At 41.6% G+C, this 22,075-nt stretch overlaps 1 protein-coding gene across 1 annotated transcript in view; it reads right to left on the reverse strand.

The window, feature by feature from the left end:
• LOC307033393 (diacylglycerol kinase delta) overlaps positions 1–22,075 on the reverse strand; it is an 89,484-nt gene that overhangs the window by 34,639 nt on the left and 32,770 nt on the right. The window contains exons 4-11 of the mRNA XM_079671844.1: positions 8,066–8,176; positions 7,782–7,862; positions 7,236–7,340; positions 5,389–5,521; positions 3,839–3,945; positions 2,133–2,258; positions 772–874; positions 38–197 (exon numbers count right to left, since the gene is read on the reverse strand). Of these exons, the coding sequence (XP_079527970.1) occupies positions 38–197; positions 772–874; positions 2,133–2,258; positions 3,839–3,945; positions 5,389–5,521; positions 7,236–7,340; positions 7,782–7,862; positions 8,066–8,176 (926 nt within the window). The remainder of the gene's footprint in view (positions 1–37; positions 198–771; positions 875–2,132; positions 2,259–3,838; positions 3,946–5,388; positions 5,522–7,235; positions 7,341–7,781; positions 7,863–8,065; positions 8,177–22,075) is intronic.

The following is a 22,075-nucleotide window of genomic DNA, read 5'->3' on the forward strand; positions in this document are numbered from 1 at the left end:
TTTCATTATTTATAAAGGGATTACAATGGTTTTGTACCCGAGCTCTGGTCCTCCGTTCATCAGGTCGAAGACTTGAGCCGGGTTGAGAAGCTGCTTGAATTTTCGGAGGAACTTCACCCCCTGGTTGTCTCCGCTTTTAGAGTTCACGAGGACCAGGAGAGGGCTGGAGCACGAGGCTGAGGTGGCGTTCCAGAAGCCTGAAAGAAAATGAATAACAAAGGTTTTAATGGTAAAGAAAATGGCAAAAATTCCTTCAGGATAAATAAAGTCTTATCTTATCTCTCTGTTGAATTCATGTTGAACAAGCTGGAGAACTGTGTGACCAAAATGTACCTTTTTTTGTTTTTAAATATCCATAATATGTAGAAATAAGACAAATGCTGCCTTAAGAACTTTCAACAACGTTGCAAATATGAATCTGTTCAAGTACAACATGTATTACACAGCGTGCTGGTTTATAGTTGGGTGTTTTTTTTACATTAAAAACACATGGATTATTATTATTTGGATGCAGAGACATTGCAACAGCCCCTTGTTTTTTTTTCTACCTTTGCACATAATATTGACCCCACTGGAGATGAAAAATGACATTTCTGCACTTTGAACCTGCTGTGTGTGCAATATTATGGACAAAAGAGCCTGCATCAATGTGTGTGTGTGTGTGTGTGTGTGTGTGTGTGTGTGTGTGTGTGTGTGTGTGTGTGTGTGTGTGTGTGTGTGTGTGTGTGTGTGTGTGTGTGTGTGATGGTGCATGTGTAAGAGGTGTCTCACCATCTGAGTCGATGCTGTTAAGTGCAGTGGGAGGGATGATTGACACTCGATATTGACCCAGGGGACACACCTTCCCCATTTGTTCTTTACAGCTGTTGTGGACCTGCACGCAGAAACACACACACACACACACACACACACACACACACACACACACACACACACACACACACACACACACACACACACACACACACACACACACACACACACACACACACACACACACACACACACACACACACACACACACACACACACACACACACACACACACACACACACACACACACACACACACACACACACACACACACACACACACACACACACACACACACACACAGTCAGCGGTCTCCATAGTGATTCTATATTTCAGTAGAAGCAGGAGGTTATTATATCCCTCTGAGACCGACGAAATGTCAGTTCTGTAACCTTCACAAATACCACTCTGATTCGTGTGTGCGTGTACGTGTGTGTGTGTGTGTGTGTGTGTGTGTGTGTGTGTGTGTGTGTGTGTGTGTGTGTGTGTGTGTGTGTGTGTGTGTGTGTGTGTGTGTGTGTGTGTGTGTGTGTGTGTGTGTGTGTGTGTGTGTGTGTGTGTGTGTGTGTGTGTGTGTGTGTGTTGTGGATTAGATTATTAATGTGTGTTCATTTGACCTAAACACACAAAAGCAATTCAGCCTTTGCTAAGTGGAACTGAGAGGCAGAGTAAAATTACATCTCTGTGTCTTAAAGGACAATTCCCTTGAACTCTTCTGCTGGACTTTGAAATGAATGCTGTCTTTTGTACTGATACTGAAGTGAAGTCCATAAAATGTAGCTTACTTTGCTTTTTATTAAATGCATTACAGTAGAGAGAATTTAGTTTTTTGCCCAGGAAAATTATTCTCGACATCTCGCTTGAGACGAGAATTCACTTTTATTCTGAAGGTATTCTCACACTTCCTGTTTTAACCCAGATCATTGTTTTTTGCATTTAGAAAAAGCTTCTAAAAGTCCACATTTGGGACATTTCAAAGATATTGTTTACCATGCAGATCAATACATGTATGTCTTCTCCGTAGCGTATTGACACCTTTTAGATGGTTGCTTCTATTGCATTGAAATTGTCTACTGTTTTTACTTATGGTGTGTGAGCCGTGCTGTGTGATTTTGTTTGTTTATTTGACTGTACAGCACTTTGGCCTGGAGGTTTTAAAGTGCGTTATAAATAAAGCTGTATTGTATTGTATGATAAATCCATGTGAAAACTTCCTAACTTTAAACTGAGCTAGCATTGACGTTGGAAAGATAAATGCTAACGCTGATTTGACAGGACAGTTTTGTGACGGGGAGGAAGGCAGAATCAATGGACTCACGATGGCTTTGCACCAGAGGCAGCGCCAGTCCTGCAGCCGCCGCACGCTGCCACAGTTCTTGTCACACACCACACATTTAGCGCTGACTGGCAGGTTGCCTTCGAGCCACTGGTGGGGCATGACAACCTGGGGAAGATATGCAAAAAATACTCAGAACATGAGACATCAGTGTGACGAATCAGGGAGGACATTATTGAATGCAAACATCTACAGAAAGTGATTTTGTATCCTGATCAGAGGTGGGAAGTTGTGGAGTACAAATACTTAGTTACTGTACTTAAGTACATGTTTCTGGCATCAGAACTTTACTCCACTACTTATTTTTCTGATGACTTTTCTTACATTTCTAACCCATAAACCTGTACTTTCTACTTCTTACATGTTGAACACAAATACCTGTACTTTCTACTTCTTACATGTTGAACACAAATACCTGTACTTTCTACTTCTTACATGTGGAACACAAATACCTGTACTTTCTACTTCTTACATGTTGAACCCAAATACTTGTACTTTCAACTTCTTACATGTTGAACACAAATACCTGTACTTTCTACTTCTTACATGTTGAACACAAATACCTGTACTTTCTACTTCTCACATGTTGAACCCAAATACCTGTACTTTCTACTTCTTACATGTTGAACTCAAATACCTGTACTTTCTACTTCTTACATGTTGAACCCAAATACCTGTACTTTCTACTTCTTACATGTTGAACTCAAATACCTGTACTTTCTACTTCTTACATGTTGAACTCAAATACCTGTACTTTCTACTTCTCACATGTTGAACTCAAATACCTGTACTTTCTACTTCTTACATGTTGAACACAAATACCTGTACTTTCTACTTCTTACATGTTGAACTCAAATACCTGTACTTTCTACTTCTCACATGTTGAACTCAAATACCTGTACTTTCTACTTCTTACATGTTGAACACAAATACCTGTACTTTCTACTTCTTACATGTTGAACTCAAATACCTGTACTTTCTACTTCTCACATGTTGAACTCAAATACCTGTACTTTCTACTTCTTACATGTTGAACACAAATACCTGTACTTTCTACTTCTTACATGTTGAACTCAAATACCTGTACTTTCTACTTCTTACATGTTGAACTCAAATACCTGTACTTTCTACTTCTTACATTTTGAACACAAATACCTGTACTTTCTACTTCTCACATTTTCCAAACAGGCTGGTTCCTTTAGTTTGAATGTGTGTTTGGTGGCGTGATCATTATTATTTAGAGTCATTGCATGCCTATTGATTTGAGCACGATCCGTGTATCCATCATTTCCTGGTCTTCTCTAAAGAAGAGGGACCAATGAAAACGTTGTCATGTTGCCGTTGGTCACCATGGAAACATTCATTAGCTAACAATGACATTATTGTTCTATTAATATAAAGGGAGGTCAGGTACTCTTTAGAACAGCTGCTAGTTATGGGTACTTTTTACTGAAGGACATTTCAAAGCCTCTTTACTTTGACTTGAGGAAAGAAGTTTAGTCAGTACTTCTACTTTCACCAGAGTATTTTTAAACATCTGTATTTCTACTTGAGTAAAGGGTGTGTGTACTTCTCTGATCCTGGGTTACTAAATACATCACAGTTGTTATATTTAGCCTTGTAAGTTTATCCGCTCGGTAAGCTTTCTTTTTTGTTGACAGGTCTTCTCTCACTGAGTTATAACTCACCCCTTCCTCATCCTCAATGATGTCATTTCCTATGGAGGCCAGTGTGGTCCATTTGCAGTTGTTGGTGGAGCGGACTGCACAGCGCTTATGAGCCTTGAACTTGCAAACTGCAGGAAAGAAGTCAATAAACGTCATCGTTATTTCATCGTTAAATAAATATCCATGACAATTCAAATGCATGATTTGCTTGGCAAGTTATTGAAACATTTTTTACACTGTTATTTATCATTATTCACAACTTAAAGACGGACCAATCGTTCAGCTGAAATGGAAAAAAAGCTAGAATTGTTGGTATGCTTGGGTAAATAAGACCATGATATATCTATTATGTAATCTCTTTCAGAACTAGTTCAACCATTTTAGTTTTTGAATGAGTGTTGGACCAATTATGCTCCATTTATCGGTTGTTTTTTATGTTTCAAAGTCATAAATAACTCCCTGGTCGGCACTGTGTTTTTTTTACTGCTGAGCTGAGGAATGTTTCCAGTTATTAACTGTCTTGTCACAGTCACGTGTTCTAAATAGTTTTCTAGAAGACTGACAGGAAAAGGGATATTTATGTAACAGCATGGTACATTTAAACATGATTGCTTAGTGTTGAGAAAATCATGTGATTAACATGATGATTCAGCCTCTATGGAGAGAGACATATGACAAGCATGCTCATTTCTGACGTGGAGCTAATCTGAAGTACACATTGAATACTGCTTTCTATTCCTCCATCTTGTGAAAGTCAACATTTGGAGATTTAGAGTAAAAGTCAGTATTTTGAGGTTTTGAGAAAAAAGTCAGAATTTTGAGATTTTGAGAAAAAAAGTCAGAATTTTGAGGAACAAGTATGAATTTAGAGAAAAAGTCAGAATGTTGAGAAAAAAAGTCAGAATTTAGAGAAAAAGTCAGAATTTTGAGAAAAAAGTAAGAATTTAGAGAAAAAGTCAGCATTTTGAGATTTTTGAGAAAAAAGTAAGAATTTTGGGAAAAAAGTAAGAATTTTGAGATTTTGAGAAAAAAAGTCAGAATTTTGAGGAGAAAGTCAGAATTTTGAGGAAAAAGTCAGAATTTTGAGGAAAAAGTCGGAATTTTGAAAAAATAGTCAGAGTTTTAAGGAAAAAGTCAGAATTAAAAAAACAAATTTCAACAATTTGAGAATTTCTTTCGAGATTTTACGAGAGTCAGAATTTTTAGAATTTGCGAAAAAAATAAATATATTTTTTTTCAGAATTTTGCGAAAAAGTCAGAATTTGGGGATTTTCAGAAAAAAGCCAACATTTTGAGAAAAAGTCAGTATTTTGTACATGACAGTATGTATGATTACCTAACTCCCTCTCTTGTATGTCAGCATGTGAAGGACACTGTTCAGGAACTAGTTGATGCTCTGTATGTGAGGACTACTTCCATTCTGGAGAGGATCACACATGGATCCTGAGATTCAAGCTCAAGCCGGTGACGAGTGATATTTTTCTAACACTAAGTACATTGTGTGTGTGTGTGTGTGTGTGTGTGTGTGTGTGTGTGTGTGTGTGTGTGTGTGTGTGTGTGTGTGTGTGTACCCTCGCAGGACAGGCCGTGGGAAGTGACGCCTGGCAGAGCCTCCCGGCAGACGTTACAGAAGGTCGGTCTGGCGTGAGAGCAGGCGTACCAGTTGTGCATCCCGGAGAAATGCTCCATGTTGAACTGGCTGGCCTGAAGGAGAAGGAGGAGGAGGAGGAAGAGGAGGAGGAGGAGGAGGAGGAGGAGGAGGAGGAGGAGAGAGATGACAGCGCTTCATGTTAAACTGGCTAGATTCAGAAGATGGAAACACAGAAGCAAAAGTCATCCGAGCGCTACGTCAGAATATGTAGCCTGGGGGAGGACAGATATTGCAGGATGGGGCGATGACTCTTTGGATTTCACGCTGGACTACATAGCCAGAGGAAGCATGGATTACCATCACTTCAGTCACATGCTTTTATCACATGGCAATACTTATGTTGATGTATAATGTTGTATTTAGTTTTTATAATTCTTCTTGTGATTTGGTATAATACATTTGTACTAGATTTGATTTGATAATGACATCAGCAGTACCCATTAAACGTTGTTGCCTCGGGATTGGGAGGATGATAACTTCACTACAGCTGACTGGCAATTAACCTCCCTAAACAGAATGATCCACTCTCCTCCTTGTCAGAAAGTGTTCACAGCTAGAGGTATCAGAATGTCGGATCTGTAAAAAGGATTTGTTCGGAGAATATGCCATCCTCAGTTTGATAAGTGCTCCTGAAGTAGTATTAACGACTAACAAGATAACGGCAAACTCCTAAGTGTGAGAAACATTGAAACCGAATGAGAGAAATTCAGCTCGGCTTTAAAGGCAGCTTACAGTCTACGGCTCTCTTTATAGCACCTTCAAAAACAAGGGTTTATGAGCAATATGCATCTGGAAGGAAAGCTTAAGTGAAAGTACGTGAGAGAAAAATGAGAGGGAGAGTATGTTGTTCCAAGAAAGCAGAACAGGACGATATGTTGTGAAAAGAACTAATGCCCCTTTCACACCAAGGCTTTTCCCGTTCTAGCTCCGTGCGAGAGCTTTTCTGGTTCGGAACCGGTTCTTCGGTTCAGCCCCCGCTCTGTTCACACCGCTCAGAGCCCGACTGGTGCAGCGTCATAGTTTGCGTCATGACGTAACCGTTTGCATGCCTGCTTCATAAAGCCAAACCGCGCGGAAACCCCTCACATCGACAACAATGACCTAATGACGGACTATTGAAGCACTACTCGTTTTGGTTTTGCTCTGTCGAAACGAAATGGAAGAAGTGTCCTTTGCTGTGAAGCGCTTCGAGATTTGTCTTGGCAGATGAGAAGCGCTATATAAATTAAATGTATTATTATTATTATTATTATTATTATTATCAAGTGGGACAACTTTACAGTCGTTACATGCTACATTCAAGACTTCTTTACAATCATCATCAACTTCAACGACGATTCCGTAGGAGAAAGAAGGAAAATATACGTCCTATTCGATGGCGTTAGAGCTAGCTGTTGTTAGCCTCTGCATGCGCCAAGCTCAAAATACCCAGCTTTGCAGCATTAATTACTGTGCCATAACATTACAACTGATGCCCCTGCCCCCGCCTCCGACGTAAGCGTGATGTATGCGGTGCTTGCTTTCTAGACCGACAACGTTTTGGTGCTTGAAACGAACCGGATTCCGCTGCGGTCTGAACAGGAAAAAACGGTGCTTTTCAAGCTCCAGCTCCGAACCGGCCCTGGAACCGCGTTGGTGTGAAAGGGGCATAACGGGCGAAGAATGGAGAACTCACTAGCTTTTTATAATAGGTGCGTCAATGTCCTTAGGATTTTCAAGGTGTAAGCGCAGAATAAATAACAATATCAGAAATGTTAAGACGCTAACCTCGTAGGTTTCCCATTTCTGGACGGACTTGAGAGCGCCGATCCAGTCCTCCATTTCCTTCCTGCTCTCAGCACAGAGCATTAGTTTGCGAAATGGAGTGATCACCTGAGGAAGAAGGGACATTTTTTTTTTAATTGAGTAAAATACTTCAGTTATTAATTTGTCGACATTGCATCACATTATTGGAGCCATGCTAGTAGCCCTGAGAAGCTAAATGCTAACGTCAGCATGCTAACATACTCATAAGACAGTGCTAACATGCTTATGTTGAGCTAGTGTGCTAAAATGTGTGTATTAGCTTCTTAAACACAATGTACAGATAAGACTGGTGGGCTAATGGGAATGTCACTAGTGTTGCAGGTACAGTTTAAGTGTTGGATGAATCCTATTAAGATAAACTAAAAATACAACTACATGTCACAGATAATCAAATGGTAAAAAATAACTGTAGTTTGGAATTTTGTCATAACATGCCATTGAAAACTGATCCAAATAAACCATTTTGTAATGCTTTAATCAACATTTGAGAGCCGTCTTGTATCTTACTGTGAAGCTGTTGTTGATGTTCTTGGTGCTGGTCTCGGCCACGCTGGCGTCTGATAGGTCCACTTCATCGAAAATCAGAGACTGACGGGGGAACAACACGACAATTCAAACACCAGCTTCTCCCGCCTTTCCCATACAAATGGATGCGTTGTAACATACTGTATATCACATGTTTACTTTTCCCTGACACTTAATATTCATTTCTGTCCAATTTGAGATTTGATTTGTAAGTGCAGTGCTTATAAATCTGACATTTAAAGCTGCCGTTTCAAACACTCTTGTACCTTGCAGTCTTTGGCGTAGTAGAGTGTCCTCCCTCTGAGTTTGAAGTACCTCCTCTTCCATCTCTGAAAAGAACTGGTCTGCTTTAAGAGGATTCCCTCCTTCACACTTTTCTGTAGTGACACACAGAGAGGACAAAAGGGGGAAGGATTGGAGGAGAGGGAAGGAAATGAATAACAGATGTTAGTGCATCCAGACACCCTGAATTACTAGTGACAGCTATTCTACCTGGACTCACACACAAACAGAAGGAGAGCAGAGAGCTGTTTACTGAATCTGTCAAGGTGAGACTCTCACAGAAAGGTTAATTTACCTTCCAGTCATTATTAACGTAAGACCACTGTTCTATTAACCTTCCCCGGGCACTGCAGATGAACATTATCTCGTTAGATAACTCTCCCTGGTAAAAAAATATGTGAATGTTCGGAAATGCAAATTATGAATTCATCGTGTCGGGATGCCTCTGGAAATATGTTCCCTTGTGTTTACAAAAATAGCATCTGTTAAATAAGAAAACGAGGAAGCTACGTCTGGCTGAGGTCCAGTATGTGTGTGTAAATGGCAAAAAGTAATGCAGAAAAGGGTAAGTAATGTCCTGTGCTGCCATTACAGAAGCAAAACAGGGATGAAATGATGGTGAAAGGTGGAGGTGCAGACACGTGTGTGTGTGTGTGTGTGTGTGTGTGTGTGTGTGTGTGTGTGTGTGTGTGTGTGTGTGTGTGTGTGTGTCAATTATGAACACTGCAGGAACGCGTGATTTTATTTGACACACGGATGTCATGTCATCGTATTTCCTCTCCATCTCTATTTACAAGAACACGCCCTGAGAGGACAGCATGCGCCACGGGTAATCAATTGGAGATTGGACATCAGGGTCGCCATGGAGATCCTTACCTCTCGTACAAGAGGATGCAGGCACACACACACACACACACACACACACTGATGCAATCTCAGACTCTGATAATGCCACTGGCTCCGTCCACCTGCACGGTTATCACCAAACATTCCTGCATGGCAGCTTTCATTACATCAGCCTGCAATGACAAGCCTGCGGTGTGTGTGTGTGTGTGTGTGTGTGTGTGTGTGTGTGTGTGTGTGTGTGTGTGTGTGTGTGTGTGTGTGTGTGTGTGTGTGTGTGTGTGTGTGTGTGTGTGTGTGTGTGTGTGTGTGTGTGTGTGTGTGTGTGTGTGTGTGTCACTGTCGCCTGCATGTTTTCATACCAGAAATGTCACTTCTCCCTAGGGGTTATTCATACAGGCTGATATAGCTGGAGTGGATTAACAAGAAATGTTTAAGAGGAAACATAAATTCCCTAAAACCGAAATGTTGCTGCCAAAGAAACTATATTTACTAGACGTATAAAACCAATTTTTTCGGAAAAAGTTTGATTTTAGATTAGTCAGAAGACATGTCTTAATGTTATTCAATCCTTTCTTAACAAATGCTAGGACTTTGGCACTTATTTTCTGAATTATTTTCCATCAGAAACATCCAGACAAAGATGATACTTTCTCGGTTTGAACATAAACAAATGACTTCAAAATATTATATTACTCATTTTATTTCACATCGTGTCAGAGATGAGATGTTGAGTTTTATTTCCAAACAACAATTATGAACTGAGCTATTTTGGTTTTGAAAAGCTGACTTTTCAAAACCAAAATAGAAACAATAACGTTAGAAAAACCATGAAGGCTATCTGCAAACCCTATTATAATGTGTCCCAGACAATTTGGATATGACATGAATCATGCTGCTCTTTGGAAAAGCCTCAAGGACAAATGCCGGCGCACGGTAATCAGCAGACACAGTGAATAAGGTCATCTATTTATCACCCGATTCCCCGAAGTTCTTTACGTCATCTGAAACAGCTTGCACAACCTGCAATGCCACTATCAACTGTGCACAAAGGTGACCTGTTTTCACCTGGCGTGTAAACATGAATCAGAGATGTTGAAATAATCCCTAAGGGGTTGCGTGAACAAGAATTACAACTTTGTTTTAGTGTTAATGAAATGGTAGTGAGAGTGTATCAAACTTGAATGTGTGTAAATGATTCCCTTTCCACCTCAAGGCGATAAAACTCGGGAGAAATCCTAATTGAATTTGAGTAATTTGGATGAAGGGTGTTCGGTTGTTTTGGGATTTGTTATTCAGTGAATTAAGCTGTAAAAAAGGCGAGAAGTAATCATTAACATTGAGAGCTGTCAGTGGTAAAGAGCTTTTTATTGACGCTAGTTTGCAACCACCAAATATAAGAAGAAGTGCTAAAAGGAAAGTGGGAGGGAGTAAAAACAGTTATTGCTTCATCTCTAAATAAGGAGCCGGCTGATGAATAGCGCTATAATAAAAAGACAGAACAGACAACGACCAAAGACTCAATGCTTCCCTCAACAAAGATATGTTGTTTCCCTGACTTGATCAACTTGGCAGGGTCTCTCCAGCATGACTGAAGAACTCTGCCCTGAAGGAAATATGTATTTCAGACTGAACATACGTCACCTCTATGATAAATACCAACCTTGGCTTACACAAGAGAAGAGAGAGTCATGCCAACGTTTAAATTGAAGTCAGAAAATGTCAGACTGCATGACATAAAAAAATAAGGCTGACGTGATATCAAAAAACATGTTTAGAATTCCCCAAACTAAGGTATCCAAACACATTGTTCGCTTAAGAGTCAACTAAAATATGACTTGGCTAAGACGATCAGAAGTGAAACGTAGCCTTATTGCTAGCTAGTTAGCTTAGCAGATGCTGTGCTTTAGTACTTAGCTTTTGAATGATACTTGTAATTTATATTGGCTGTGTTATATTGCTTGTAAGTTAGGGCTGCTCAATTAAATCATATTTGAATCGCGATTACGATTATGGCTTGCAAAGATTACGAAAACAACGTAATCGAAATAAAACGATAATTTTTTTATTATTACTTTTTTTTTTTTTTTAATTATACTTAAAGTTTGTGGCAATCAACTGTTAAAAACATACCGTTCACATTTTTGTTCTCCAATAAATGGATGTTTTCAAAGCCAATGAAAAATCGCAATTACAATTATTGACCCAAATAATCGAGATTATGATTTTTGCCATAATCGAGCAGCTCTATTGTAAGCTGTGTTGCTAGCACTTCGTATGTCAGTATATCTTGTACAATGGTTAGTAAGTTGACAAAATAAGCATTTTATCCTTCAGTTACTAGAGTAACCTTGCTATTGGAGCAGCTAGCGGTACATCTGCTCTTTTGTAACCTCCTTATTTCCCTCCATCTCTTTCTCTTTCAGCTGTGTGTACAGTCATTTCCCATCATCTCTTTCTACCTCAATGTCACTCATCGATCACTCTTTCTCTCCTTCCTCGTCATTTTCCGTGTTACTGTATCTGCTCGTCTGTCTTTGCAGCATGCTAATGGCCTTGGCATGAGTAACCCAAGGCAGAAGCGCCTCAACTCTAATCCATCAGTTCATCATTTCTCCATTGCCTCTCTGCGTGTGTTTGTGTACACGTGTGTCCCTGAGATAGCTAGTAATGAGCTTCTTGTGCTGCCACAGTGCATGTTTCTATCTTAGAATAAAATGTGTTTTTGTACCCTTAGGGATCTCACATTGTGACAGAAAAAAGAGAGGAGGGGAAGGGAAGGATTGATGGTGGCTGCCATGATAGATATCCCAATGATATGGATCATTAGTGAGCGGAGATAGGAAAAGGAAAACAGAGCTGTGACAGGGGCGAGGAAAGAGGAACACAAAAAGTGTTGAAATGACAACAAACAGGGACTCTCTGGGGGGTTGACATGGAGATGGAAATGCCTTGAGGAGGAAGAAAGAGGAAAACACACCAACAACACGGTGTAAAGGTCTCTTTGAAAGAACCACCTGACACATTGCAGATAACGGAGAGGTGAAGCACACCTTCTCCACCAATCAGGAGTCTTCACAGTTCCCACAGCAACTCTCACAGGAGCCGTCAGTCAAGAAGCTAATCTGAGAGGTTTGTTTGTTTGCTAATGACATAGCAACCGCTGATATAGCTCAAGGACGTTCAGTACTGTATGTTTGACCCAACTATGTCTGTGTGAAACCTATAGACGCTGCATTTGAAGTGGTTTAAGAAATCCACAGCTGCTAACAGAAGGCTAAGCTTGCGAGCTGTCCATTTAGCGAAAGAGAAAATATAAAAGGTGTATGGAAACACTTGAGTATTAAGTTGAAAATGAGGGTTGGAATCTTGAATTTTATTTTTAAGAAGCTGTTTGTGATTTTAAAGAATTTGGATGTCAGAAAATGCTGCTGAAAGAAAAGTGTTATTTGGGCTTGGCAACAGCAAGATAGCAAGACTTAGCTGAGTACGTTTACAGAAACAACGTTTACATTTAGGGCGTTACAAGTGTGCTTATAGATGGGTGCAGCCACTAATGCTGACAGTTTGGGGCGGGTTTTCATAAAACTAAGTAAGGTAGATTTGTTAGACCAACCACACTGTCATTTGGGATTTTCAAGGTGCTAGTTTTGCACACAATACAAATGGTAATTCTCTACACATATACAGGGTTACTACGGAGACAGGTGTTGCAGAATAACCCAGATTAATCACATTATTATACACACTGCTGCAACATGTGTGACCTTCTCACAACATCTCCTCAGGGCCACTTCTGTACCCATAATGTCATTTTAATCAAGTTTACAAGACTTGCTTGTGATTGGCTACTGCAACAGAGACATATTACCAAGCCAAAAGATTTAAAAAAAGAACACGTGTATCATGCATATGCTGCATAAACATTATGGTATGCAAAGGTCAGATTCTGCAGCTAGCAGTCAGACAGTACAGTAGCCACACCCTTGATGCTCCTCTCTGCTCTCCAGCTGAGTGATGTTGTCAGACAGATCAGTGTATTCATTAGAGCGGCACTAATTACATCACAACAATCAGCCCCTGTAGACCTGATGTTGACACACACACACACACACACACACACACACACACACACACACACACACACACACACACACACACACACACACACACACACACACACACACACACACACACACACACACACACACACACACACACACACACACACACACACACACACACACACACACACACACACACACACACACACACACACACACACACACACACACACACACACACACACACACACACACACACACACACACACAGTATACATCACTTCAGGGGACATTACATTGACTTGCATGCATTTCCTGGAGACTTATCCTACAATGAAGGGAGGCGAGTCCCCACACATGACTGTGTAAACAGATTTAGGTCCCCACAAGTATAGTAATGCTAGGCCACACACACACACACACACATTTTTCCCAGAGGCAATGCAGCAGAGCAACATGTGTGTGTTTTTAAACTCCACATTAAATCAAATCAAAAGGTGTATCTACGATCCTGTAGTTGAAACAATCCATTGGATGAATTAATTATGAATTATGATTTGCCGGTTAGTACAGCCTACACTTGAGAAACTGAATTATCACTTGGTTAACTGCAAACAATGTGCATACAGTAACGTGTGCAAACAGCCACATATGTAACAAAGACAAAGCGTGTGGAGCAGGTGAAGTTTCTCTTGTATTTCAGCCATTAGACCTGATTCAGCGTAATGAATAATAGCTGCCAGCCTGTCACTGATAAGGGTAAAACGAAAGGGAAGAAGACGCCATTCAAAAGGGACCAACTTCTCTACTACTTTATACAAGAAACACTACAGGAATACATAGTTATACGCTTGTGGCAAAGTTGTACCTACTATGATTTGCTTTTTAAGTTATGAAAAGCAAGTCACATATCTAACAGAAGACAACATGGAGCTTGTTTCTACATTTATTGTCTGATAAAAACCAAAGTGAATGATTGCTTGTGCCTTCAAATACTATATATACTGAGACTTAAAAGAACAAAGGGGTTATCAGTTGGCTCTGGGATAACCTACCCCATTTCAACACACATTAAAAAACCCTGTTTAGCCTAAGTCCAGCGTTATGAATCACACTGGACCCTTTTAGCGCTGGGCTAAACTTCAGTGGTAACTACTGTTTACATATTCTAGAAATTCAAAGGCCCACTGTTTACCTTAGTCCTGTTTATCCCTGGCTCCTGATTTATCCCCAGGTTTAGTGATAGCTCTAGGCTAAAGTCGGGGTTAGCCCACTTTGAAATGTGCCAGGACTGTGCCATTGAAAAGCTGTGTTAGCTTCAGGCTAGCAGCCCCCTTAGCCTGGGGGTAAATGCAAACGTGAAAAGACAAAGCCTAATCCTTAATGTGATGAAACCTGTTGTTTCCAGAAACCTATTCAAATGTGTAAACAGAGCAACAAAGCACAACAAATAGTCTCCCAAAAAGCTTTGTTTACTTATATAGTGTGTACTTCTGGCAGAAAAATATATATACAGTAGAGCCTGGAGTTTTTGGACATTACTGACTCTGCTTTGTGAAAAGAAAGTATATATTTGGGACCCTCAGTAGAAACAAATGGGCAGGGAAGTCAGAAGAAAACAAGACAAATAGAAACATGTGGTTGGTTGCTGTTTTCATTCACAATAACACAAATATAGACCATTGCTAGCCTGCCCTTTCAAAACAGTAAAAGGTTTGTACTCCCCCAACATAATTTCATCTTTCCACAGCAGCAAATGAAAAGACACGGGGGGGTGGGGGGGGGGGGGACCACACAGGCACAATGTAAATAAAGATCTCACCACTTTAAAAACTGAACCAACACACTGGAGCTTCCTTTGCTTCCAAGAATCAAACCACAGTTACATTTTTAATTAATTAACTTGAATTTGCTGAGGGCTGATTCAAGTAGTTTGGACCCCCCTGCTCCTCGGTGTTGGGGTTCACCCTCTCTCTCTCACACTGACCTCTTCCACCAGGCGGCTCTCCTGTGATTTCTCCCTGTGGATGGATTCCAGGTGGTCGTCGTGGCTGAGCTGGTCGTCGTCCCCTTGCCCTTCAGCCTCGCAGCGGAACAACAGGGGCGCCATGCAGCACCCGCTGGGATAACACAACCCCGGCATTGGTTGATAATCTCACTGTCTGAAGCTCAGCAGTAAGCTATAAAACCTCCAGTGGTGCAATCAGAGGCAGCTGCTCTATCAACTTTTCTATTTAAATGCTTCTTAAATCATTCTCTTCTCATCTTTTCCTTCTTACAACCGACCTCTTCTTTACAAATCTCTCTAATATCTCTACCCCCGCTTCAGCAGTAAGTCTCCATTCAAGCTCTCCAAACAATACAATCCTACTTCCTGCTTTCAAACTTGCCTTGTCAGGTAGCCACGCCCCCTCAGGTAGGCTGCAGGACACACCTCTCTTGTGTGTGTCTTTCTCACACACACACACACACACACAAACACACACACACACACACACACACACACACACACACACACACACACACACACACACACACACACACACACACACACGCACACACACACACAAACCTGAGAAGAGTGGTGTGTGTCTGTGTGTTCAAGTGGGAACAAGCCTATTTCCTTGAGGCTATAAATAGAACTGGAAGAACCTGTTTGATTGGCGTTGGGAACACAAACAAACACACACACACACAATGAATAAAGGCACACACACACACATGTCAAATTGATGGATAAGTTAATGACAGCAGGAAGTGTCACTGTGTTCACACAAACCAATGTCCTGCCTCTGTGTGTGTGTGTGTGTGTGTGTGTGTGTGTGTGTGTGTGTGTGTGTGTGTGTGTGTGTGTGTGTGTGTGTGTGTGTGCCTACGCATTGTCATCAGACTGCTCTCAGTGTCAGATCAGTGTCTCATAGCTGCCAAGGCAAATTAAAGCGAGTGTGTGTGTGTGTGTGTGTGTGTGTGTGTGTGTGTGTGTGTGTGTGTGTGTGTGTGTGTGTGTGTGTGTGTGTGTGTGTGTGTGTGTTTGCTGCCGGCCGGCGTATCATTCTGTCTTTAATGAGCAGCAACATGCTGTTCCCTGCAGACTCACACACACACACACACACACTCACTCTCACACTCACACCATCTCTCTCTCTCAATTCCCTTCAGCAATTTATGTTTTTTATTTTCCACTTGTTCTTCCTATTATCCCGCCCCTGTCTTTCCTCACATTGGAGTCACTTGTGGTTCAAATCAATTGTGAATCAGGTCAAAGGGCTTCATTAGAGACTTTTTATTGAGTCATGTAGCGCAGTGATTGATGTGAAATGACCGTGATAATATGCATGTTATCTCTGTCTAGTGCACTTGTGCTGCCTACTTTTTCTAAAAAATGGACAACAGCTGTTGATTCATGAGTGATTTGGGAGGACAACATCCTCTCTACGACAGGAACTAAAACGTCCTAATTTTTGCTAAACATAACAGCCCTTATAATAAAGTGGGTGAGAATATCCACATTACAGTAAACACTGAAGAGGGTTGCTTTTGGGCTCAATTACTGTAATTATCCTGCAGTATCACAACCACTGTGATCATATTTTAGTAACTGTGGAAATCCATTAGTATGACAAAAATAGTGTATAGTGAGTTTATAAAAATCGAGCAGGGAATCAGACGCATTCATGTATTTTCTACATCAACATGTGTCTCCTCTGTGGAAAGAGACTCTGAAAGTTTCAGGAAAAAAGATTCTCTCACTTTTTGACCTGATCCATTTATATAGAAACTAGATTTTGGCTACTTGATGATGTCATAACGATGTTTGGGCTTGTGTAACCGTTAGCCAATCACCAACCAAGGTAACTCCCCCCTCCACCTTATCACCTGAATCTCATCCTAGAGCACAATTAGCCGCTTTCACACCAAGTACTTTGCTGTACTTAGTGCCGGCACTTAGTACCCCCATGGAACTAAGTACAGATCGCGTTCACACCGGAATAGGTTCCCTGAGGGAAGATAAATGAAGCCGCTGACGTCACTTCTTCTTCTGCTTTGGGTTTACTGGCAGGCCGCAAACAACTTCACGGCGTATACTGCCATCCGGAGTCCCCGGAGTTAGGGACTGGCTTCAGTAGAAGCTGCTGGGACTCCCAGCAGCTTCTACTGAAGCCTTCAGAGTAAATCGCCAGAACGCCAACACCTCCTCATCTCCACCGCTCCCATGTTTTATTTTGTGTTGCCATAAGTTAGTCTCTCTCTCCGTTGGTGCGCGGGGCTAATGCTAATGCTAATAATGCTAATGCCAGCAAATACAATGGCGGCTTCACAAAACTTTTCAGAGTTTTACGGGGCGTGGTTTGCAATTCGACCAGCCAATCAGAAATTGGTACTTTTTTCTCCCCAGGATAGTCCCACCTCTCTAGCATGCACTAAAAATGGGGGTAAAAGTTCCCGGCACTAAGTTCTTTTTTCGGTGTGAACGCAAAATAAGAGGTACCTATACGGAACTAAACGGGAAAAGTACGGGGAAAAGTACTCCGGAGTGAACGCGCCTATTGTGTTCTTTTTAACCAAATCTCTCTCAGAGCGGCGTGGGGAGGGGATCCTTATTTTCATCTAAAGTGACAGACAGAGAATCAGCTCTTTTGAAACAGGGCTGAAACAGAGGGGATTATGGGTAATGCTTTAATGATCTGTTTGGTGTTTGGAGCCAAACACTTCAGAGACATGTTTTGTATCTGAGACCTGTAATATATTGATGAAAAACAGTATAATAGGGGACCTTTAAAGATCTTCATTATTAAGCTGTAACTGTTCCTCAACCATGTGCAGCAGCTGTTTATTCATGAGTTACTGGACAGGACACAGACACTCTTCCAGGTGTGTCTTTGCCTGAACTAATGAAAACAGACGCAGACAACGAACCCCTCGACCTTTCCAACATGGCCGTGTTTCTGTAATCAGGAGAACACGACATCGGACGAATGCTAAGTGAGGCTCGTCCAATGTCACCAGCCCAGATATCCTTTTCTTAAACCACTGAAGTTATGTATTCCTCCAGCAGATGGCAGACAGAGAGAGAGGTGTGGGTGGGAAGAGAGAAGGTGATGAGTCCAACAGAGAGGCAGAAATTAAATGAAGGCTTGGGAATAAGACAGGGGGAAGACAAATTAAAAAGACAGGAAGAGCAGTTATTTATATATCTATTGGATTTGGAATTGTTTTAACTCCTTACTACCTCCTACATGTGTGTGTGTGTGTGTGTGTGTGTGTGTGTGTGTGTGTGTGTATGTGTGTGTGTGTGTGTGTGTGTGTGTGTGTGTGTGTGTGTGTGTGTGTGTGTGTGTGTGTGTGTGTGTGTGTGTGTGTGTGTGTGTGTGTGTGTGTGTGTGTGTGTGTGTGTGTGTGTGAAGATGTATAAACACTCCCTGGGTTCCCCTTGTGGACATCTTTTTACCTAAACATGTTTCAGTTGGGTTTTAGAGCCAAGATGCGTTTGTTTTAAACACTTTGCAACACCACACGGGTGGGGTTTAACACACAGGTCATCCAAAGCTATTTAAGCCGCAAAGAAAAACATCTGGGAACGTGTTTAATGTACTTTTTCACGCCCGAGACACAAACAGGCGCCACCTCGATATTCTTGATGCTGCAAACACCCCCCCTCTGGCGCTCGGAGGTGGATGAAACAAGCGCTAAGTATCATATGCAAATGTCAGCTGACCCACGGCTGCAATGTCGTAAACCAAACATATTTTCTTGTTTTGCTTCCCCAACCTTTTAAACTTGGTAATGCAAAGGCATGCGAGGTTGCCGTGGTAACTGCCTGACTTTCGAATCAACCTTCAAGGTTGGAAATGAAAGGACACACACACACACATACACACACACAAACATACACACATGCGCGCACACACACACACACACACACACACACACACACACACATACACACACACACACACACACACACACACACACACACACACACACACACACACACACATACACACACACACACACACACACACACACACACACACACACACACACACACACACACACACACATACACACACACACACACACACACACACACACACACACACACACACACACACTCGTCAGTAAAAGAATAATGTATCACTCTTTTTCACCTGTTATCGTTTCTGTTAATAAAAAAAAGTAATCCAGGCTTTGTGTGTCTTTGTCCTTGACAACTTTTATAAGGCAAGAAATTACATTAAACTTAGCAAGAAAAAAGAGTGAGAAACACAGCAAGGCGTCATTTTCACATAGAAACTGCTTGCATCATCTATCATGCATAAACACGCTGTCTGACCACACACACACACACACACACACACACACACACACACACACACACACACACACACACACACACACACACACACACACACACACGCACACACACACACACACACACACAGTGAGGCGTGGGCGAACCTTGCACCATGACGACCACATCCTGTCTCATGTACCTCTGTGCGTTTATTAATAGACACACACACACAAGTGATATGCGTAAATAAAAAAACAGCCGGGGATAAATTAACGACACTGCTTTAGATTGACACAGCCAGACACAACAACACACACACACACACACACACACACACACACACACACACACACACACACACACACACACACACACACACACACACTTTCCGTCTCTGACACACAAGTTTAGCCGCGTTTTATGATTGTGTGTTAATGTGTTTTGGAAATGCCATCCTTTTTTTTGGCTGAGAGTCACATAATCTGCTGTGTGGGAGGTGGGGGGTCGCCTTTAGAGCATACGGACCAAATCTGGCTCTGATGCTGCATAATCCTCACACACACACACACACACACACACACACACACACACACACACACACACACACACACACACACACACACACACACACACACACACACACACACACACACACACACACACACACACACACACAGACACACACCCACACAGCTGAGCAGATGAGCCAAGAGATGAACGCTGAACGAGCGGAAGGTTCCCTTAATGTGTGATTATTAGCATGCTGTCCCTGTACATTTGTAATGATGTTGTTTTTGCGCTAACAGTGAGCAGTTGTGCCGATAGCGCTTTCATTTTGAAATGGACAGAGAGGAGAAGAGAGACTGATGTTTGAGAAAGGAAGACAAGAGGAAAATAAAGTAAAGGTGGTGGAAAAGGAAAGGTTAAACAGAGGGGAGAGGGAAGGAAAGGTGAGGAGGAAATAGGAAAGGAGAGGAGGGGGAAAGGAAAGGTTAATGAGAAGATAAAGGGAATGAAAGGTGAGGAGGAAATAGGAAAGGAGAGGAAAGGAAAGGTAAGATGAGGAGAAATAGGAAAGGAAAGGAGGGGGAAAGGAAGGGAAAAGGAGGGAGAGGATATGATGTAACGCAGGTGAGGCCGAATAAGAAGAGAGTTAAGATGGTAGGAGATAAGGGAAGATGAAATATGTGTGTTGCGCGTACGTACGTACATGTGTGTGTGTGTGTGTGTGTGTGTGTGTGTGTGTGTGTGTGTGTGTGTGTGTGTGTGTGTGTGTGTGTGTGCGCGTGCATGTCTGGTGTTTATCCCCAATGATCACACTGTGCTGTTTAATCTCGTCTCCCCCAGCTCTAATCAGATGTTTGTGTGTGTGTGTGTGTGTGTGTGTGTGTGTGTGTGTGTGTGTGTGTGTGTGTGTGTGTGTGTGTGGTGTGTGTGTGTGTGAGAGGACCATGTTGTACTTTGAATTATATATCTGAAGACCCAATAACATGTGCGTATGATCTAGAAGAGAAATGTACATGATTTTAAATACATTCAAACGAAATAATCCACATCTGTGTGACGTCATGTCTGCGTACATTTGTGTATCAGAGATGTCCATTTGGAATAGAATTTGGAACCCAGCTTAGGACACACACACACACACACACACACACACACACACACACACACACACACACACACACACATACTGTATGTTGGCTATAGAAACACACACACAGTGCAGTAAGCAGATAGAAATGGAGGCTAAAATAAAACCCTCTTTCTCTCTCTGCTATTGGTCGTAATGGGGGATGAGAGTGATTTCCACGGCAACCTGTGGGGGCTTTTCCTGCTCTTTCATTCCCCTCTAGTGTCATTCAGACCATAACTGCTGCAGTAAAAACTGAATCCTGCTTCACCGGCAAAACGGTTATATTTGTTATGAGATACTCTTAATATCACAGGTATGGCTGTACAGCAGTTGAATCAAAACCGGGTAGAGAAACGTTTAATGAGCAGACTCTTCTTAATCAGGAATTTTGGGCATATTTCTTTAAACTTTAAGGGTCTAAATAGCAATAAGAGAGTTTAAACCCGACACAATTTAACCAGAGCCAATAGAATCGAGGGGAAGTTCCTAAAATCCATCTAAACATTACCCATTGGTGAATGAGTGATGCGTAGCCAGAATGCCCCGGAACAGGAAGCCGTCACACACTCTCGTAGCAGCTAATATGAAGATGGATTATCAGTAATCATTTCAGACACATTGGATTAACCTATGGATTAACCTTCAGCAGCGTTTTTATCCTTTTAATGCCATTGAACACAATTTTGGATCAGAAACAGCAAAAGGTAAGACATTTCTCCCGTGTTTGCTCCGTAAAGCTACGTGGTGTGATCTCTGGATTTGTTTCCCCTGTCGCGAGTTCTGATCGCTCAGTGATGATACTTATATTTCTGGAATCTGTGGAATCTCAGCTTGCTACTCGATAATAATAAGTAATAATAATTGTATTTTAACGTGAGTTCTGTGCTAAGTGCGTTAGCATTTTTTCGCTCAGGGCTAATTCAGAGCCTTTGTTATTACCCTTATGTTTCTTTCAGCTAAAAATTGCTAATATTGTCTGAAAGCTGAGTTTCTTCCCGTTAAGTGGGTATGACACATTCATAGTTTATTAAATGTTAAGAAGCCCTCAGACGCGGTTTCTTGCAAGATATTGCATTTTGCCCCCGCCCGCGGTCCTATATAAGAGGTCCTATTGTGTTTTTTTCTCTTTCCTGTGTGTCATATAGGTTTGTGTGCA

The sequence above is a fragment of the Notothenia rossii genome (assembly GCF_949606895.1).
Source record: "Notothenia rossii genome assembly, chromosome: 3".
NCBI classification, from domain to species: domain Eukaryota; kingdom Metazoa; phylum Chordata; class Actinopteri; order Perciformes; family Nototheniidae; genus Notothenia; species Notothenia rossii.